The following is a 5,674-nucleotide window of genomic DNA, read 5'->3' as shown; positions in this document are numbered from 1 at the left end:
GTTTACTTAGATTTACCTATGCCCGAGACAGGGGAAGCCCACCCCGTTGGGGAAGCCCCCCTCCCGGGGCCCGGAAAGGAGGGGGGAAAAAGGAGTGGGAATAAAACAAGCGACAATCTAAGGAGGGAAAACTTATTTTACTAAATATGGAGGGGCGGGGGGGGGGGGGGGGGGGGGGGGGGGGGGGGGGGGTTGACCGAAATACAAGATAACACAATATAAGCATAAATTGAGGCTAACAAATTTGGGAACGAAACAAGAGAGAAGAAGGTCCCCGGGAAAACGAGAGGCCTACTGTGACTCTAGGGCGATACGGCTGGAACGCTTCCCCACTCTCCGAGCAGTTCGAGAGAAGAAGGAGGCCACGTCCAGCCTGGGAACGCAGGATCCTATACAGCGTCCTGGTCCTGTGACTTATCATTAAACTTCCCTGTTGTTCCTGGGATATGTAAGTCTTCTTCTGGTGACTGCAACATTCAATGAAGTATCCATACTTTACATGATGTTTATGATGTGGAATACTGATACTGATAGCAAAACTACAAAACCATGGACCACAGTCTCAAACCAAGCTATAGCCTCTTTGGAAAAAAAACAAAAATGTAATCTGTACATCCTCCCAAATAAGCGGGCTAATGTAGCGCTATTTCTAATAAACACCAGCCAAATTGCACAAACACCACACTGAAGTACTCTTCCTTCAGTTCTTGACCTTTCCAGATTTTAACTTGCTTCAAAATCAAGCAATTGGATAAATACATGTATGTTCATGCTCATATGTATAAGTATAATAGAAAAAGCAAACAACAGGCCCAGTGACATCTTTACTAACAATGAAAAAAGGCACAAAGAAAATCACTTTTTTTTTTGTAACAGCAAAAGGAGAAGCTACTGTAAGAAAGGAAAAAATATTAACACTTAAGGTTCCTCTCTCGTCTTCATGATCCACTATTGGAAACTTCTTTCCCTATCTTTTTGCTTAATCATCTTGCTTCCTGCTACTGGGACTCAAAGGAAGAAGAGCTACAAAAATCTCTCCATAACAATACATTTCTGGGAAGAAACATCTATAAAATAAGCTAGGATGGAGGTGCTGGGAAAAAAAAAAAAAAACCAGGCAATCATTTTACAGATACACAGGTTAGTGCAGAAGCAAGCGTTCATAGAAAATGTTGTTTTCCCTAAGGATCAACAAATAGGGCAAAACATGAGGAATTCAGTGGATGTGAACCATTGCTTGGATTGTCTCTGCTGTGACTGTTCCCATTGAATGAAGTTAAGCATATGCCAGAAAGACCACATGCATCCTCCTACTTGTGATTTCAATGTCAAACCATGCAAAGTCAGGGAAGATTCGAGAAACAATTTTAGCTGTTTCATCTTCTTTAAAGTGTGGGTCTGTGCGTATAATCTCCGCTCATTGTTAAAGGACCAAATATAACTTGCACTAATTAATACCAACAGCTGTGATCGATTTTACAGCCACCAGAAACACAAGTTCATTATCATGAGCCTTTTGCCATATATTAAATTTAAAATAGGAAAAGGCTTCTACCATCAAAACCTTTCACAAAAATACAAGCCTCAATTCTTTATCAAGGGAATCTATTACTGGGCACCTTCATAGGGACTGCCCAGATTTACTTAATTTGTCAGATATTTACAAAAACTGCTAAGTCCAGTTCACATTAAATATTCATCTCAAACCATTAACAATTGCAAAAGTATCGGATTTCAAAATAAAATGATTGGTAAGTTAAAACAGCAACAACAGTTGCCCCTCCCCATGGAGCTTCAATTCAAAGGAAACAGCAGGTGTTTTGTTTTTTCTGTTTTTATTTAACATTGCCAATTATCTGTGACATTAGGAAATGACTCAATATAAATAGAAGGAATAAAAATTCCAGAAGATGCGAAAGGGGACTCTTGTATCTTGATTATAACAGCCCAATTTAATTTAATATATTCCTCCACACCATTTCTGGTCTGACTCACTCAAAAATACAACATAGTAGATCAAAAAATTAAAAAACATTATAAAGTCTTTTAGATGTTGTAGGACTGAACACTTTATCCCATCATTGTTAAAAGCTGGGCTGCTCAGTAATATGACAGTATGCATTCCATGGAAGCTAATGTCAGCAGATTACTTTACAAAGCTCTTTTTGTTAAAAAGCATCTGTATATTGATTTCCATATTTGGTATCTTTAAGACAATAGCATGCATAAAATAAGAGCCCATGTACAAATTGAGGCATGGAGCACCTGTCACTTGGTCAAGATTCTGCCCTCAAATGTGGAGACATAATGTCAGGAAATAAAGCATTTTACAGCTGCAGTCAATAACTAACCAGGGTATTACTATACATTTTCTGTTTGGGGAAAAAGATCGAAATTGAGGAGAAATAATATTTTTTGGCTTAGTCTCCTACAGCATGTTTTCAAGTTCTACAAATGGGCCTTATATATGAAAGTTTGTGACCAGGTCAGCAAATATAGAAGAGGACAGGATGGAGTGTGATATTTATCTATCTTTGGTCAAACGTGTTCAGGTCATACTGAGACAGAAATGGATTCTATTCAAAAAAAGAAAATATCTTCCTTGTTCATTAAAATGCAAACAAGTACAATCAGTATGACAATAAATAATCACCATTATTTCCCCCTGAGGCTTCTACACATCCACATACAAAAATGGATATAAAAAATATGTGGACAGAACATTTATTTTTAGTTCATCCCAGCCTTAGCCTGTTGTTTCGCCCCCCACAATGGTTGAGCAACAAAACATGAGGCAGAAATCAGCAACTCATAAACCACAAGTACTGGAACACAGCAAAGACTTGCCTGCATGGGTCATTCCCCAGAGATCCCTCAAGGTTACTTCTGGACACAGGGAAATTGTGACTGAATCTCACAGTTAAAATGCATCATTTCCTTCCCCAAAATTTCAAACAGACTGATACCTTTCAGTTGTGAAGTGGGCAAAATATCACAAGCTACAAAAGAAAATGATCACTTGGAATAGCCTTGAAAATCACGAAGACAGCAAGATAGAATGTCCTTCAATACTTATTATGCTTAAGGATCCAATGCTACCCTTGCGTATCAAAAACAGCACACCTGATATTTTTTATTTTGTGATAATTATTTTCTGTTCTTCTCCTTTTAGCAGCAGAAGGAAAAGAATCTTTTATGGCATTAATGTGATATTTTTTATTCAATTCTTTTTTTTGTCTTTTTTTTTCTTTTTTTTCCTTTTCTTTTTCTTTTTTTTTTTTTTTTTTTCCCTCTTTCTTTTTGTCCTTCCAAGTGCAGGAAGAAAGCGATACTACAAGGGAACATGACATTATTGCCAGGGTATCCATTTGTAGACCACTGGGTGCATTATTCGTAGGTCTGTCTATTTAATACCGTTTAGTTTGCAAAGGAAAAGAGAAACTACCTGGCGCCATACCACACATAGCCAATCTGAGAAGAGTCACAGTTACCTCACTAAGTTCTGACAGTTGCACAAGCTAAGAAAGAGCGGGTTGTCTTAATTATAGTCTAACATCAGTTAATTTAATACCTATTTAGAAAAGTAACTCACAGTATGTTGATCTTTTAGATGTAATGAGAACCTGCAAAACAGGATGAAATGGAGTTTTAGCTGAAATAGTAAATAATGAGAGATAAAGTGATGTGTGTTACCAAATACCATCTAATCTAATTCCCACCAGTTAAAACAAAATGTCAAGATATTGATTCTGTTCATAGCAACAGTTCTGCAAGAGCTTTAGTCTTGAATTTCCTGTGGCTCTCAAGGAATTCAAATACAGCTCTCATTCCAGGGCTCTATCATATATCCACGACATGAGAACCATGCTGAAGTTGTGGCTGTGAGTGTATCAGGATGCCTGGCTGCCACGTGTGTGAAACAAGATACAAGGGATTATTTGACAAACTTCACGGATCAATCTGCATGCTCAGAAGGACACCACAGCACTCTCGGAAGAAGTACTGTCACCACCTCAGCAACCTATTCCTAGAGCTACTTCGTGTCTTTCCATTTCTCTCTTATCTGCAACGCATTGCATGTGAGAGGGATTAAGTTACATGACAAAGCATTTGGCAGTACAGCAAGGAAATTTGGCTACCTCTAAATCCATACCTGCTCAGAAACAGACCCTCAGAAAAACAAGAGCCAGGTCTGCGGTGGAGCCCAGCCTGCCACAGCTGAAAGGGCCACCCCCTCTCCTCTCAGCTCAGCAGGTAGCACCTCACCTGTCACACCTTCAACCACATCACATTCACAAAACTTCTCTCCATTCCCATGGAATTCACTAACCATTGTTAAAAAAACTTTTGTGCATGCAGATACTAATTAATCAGGTTTGGGAACCTGAATACAAAGCATATATCTAAGGTATTCAGGTCTTAAACTACTCTATCCAGTGCTGTTTCACTTAAAAATCTCCAAATCCAACATTATTAGCATCATCCTTTTTGAACAGCAGCTCAGTCTTTTGAGAGTTGCATTTTAGTACCTCAGGCACCATTTGATTTGTGAAGAGAATTTCGAGCACAGGAGATATGCTGAATTTTCCCAGCTTATTATCCTGCCTAACTTCCCTTTTATTTTTTCCTTTTCTTCCTGTCGCGCCCTGAGAAGGCCCCAGATGGAATTTCTAAATGAAAGCATTGGTGGCCACTGCTTCCTACAGAAAAATATTGCTAAGGAGAAAGTCTGTGGAATGGACAAATCGGCCCGGGGATGAGCCAGGTTAAAGGGAGAACAAAAAGGTATCAGTGGCGAATTCAGATGAAAAAACAGGCAGGAGCTGAGAATGACAAAGACCGTGCACAAAAGAATAAATATTAACTGCCCTCCTATATATACATGTCTTTTCAACAGAATATGGTTCTCTCAAACCACTTTTTACACATTTCCTACTGAAAGAACCAAATGTAGTTTCCAGTTTTTGTTAGAAAATCAGTATCTTCACATGAACAATTAATAAGATAATATTTTCTTACATTTTTAATAAATATCTTACCGTTAAAAACTTCTGCCTTGCTTGCATTACAGCGCAACTCTAATTTTATTACAAATTGCTTAGTTTAACACGTGAGGATATGGGTGATAGCCTATGGGGGATATGAGCATCGTGTGGTTTGTATGGGCGGTATAGTGGTTGATATAGGAGAGTATATGGGGTGATAGGGGGGTCTATTATTGGTTGGGGATATGGTTGATAATGGGGTTGATGATATGGTTATATAGTGGTGATATATGATATGGGGGGGATATGAGGCCATATGGGGTTGTATGGGGAGTAAATGGGTTGATATAGGGGGATATGGGGCAATATGGGGTGACATGGGGTGATACATGGGGTGATATGGGGTTAATGGGGTTAATGGGGTTATGGGGTTGCAGCCTCTCACCGCCACAATGAGGCAGACGGGACCTTGGAAGCTCCATCGGAAACCACGGTCCAGGGTGAGCCAACAACTGCGGGGGGAGACTGGGATGGAATGGGATGGAACTGGGATGGACTGGGATGGACTGGGAGGGACTGGGATGGAACTGGGATGGAATGGGATGGAATGGGATGGACTGGGATGGGACTGGGATGGACTGGGATGGAATGGGATGGAATGGGATGGACTGGGATGGAATGGGATGGAA

The 5,674-nt window shown here is 39.7% G+C and overlaps 1 protein-coding gene across 1 annotated transcript in view; it reads right to left on the bottom strand.

Annotated features, from left to right (window-relative positions):
- Positions 1-5,103: 5,103 nt before the first annotated feature.
- Positions 5,104-5,674, bottom strand: part of LOC107307700 (CD97 antigen-like) — a 13,006-nt gene continuing 12,435 nt past the window's right edge. Inside the window, exons 3-4 of the mRNA XM_015851217.1 lie at positions 5,299-5,497; positions 5,104-5,130 (exon numbers count right to left, since the gene is read on the bottom strand). Of these exons, the coding sequence (XP_015706703.1) occupies positions 5,104-5,130; positions 5,299-5,497 (226 nt within the window). The remainder of the gene's footprint in view (positions 5,131-5,298; positions 5,498-5,674) is intronic.

Source organism: Coturnix japonica, unplaced genomic scaffold, assembly GCF_001577835.2.
Source record: "Coturnix japonica isolate 7356 unplaced genomic scaffold, Coturnix japonica 2.1 chrUnrandom791, whole genome shotgun sequence".
Lineage (NCBI taxonomy): Eukaryota > Metazoa > Chordata > Aves > Galliformes > Phasianidae > Coturnix > Coturnix japonica.
Note: the sequence above shows the minus strand (reverse complement) of the source record. Positions and strands in the feature narration are given on the sequence as shown.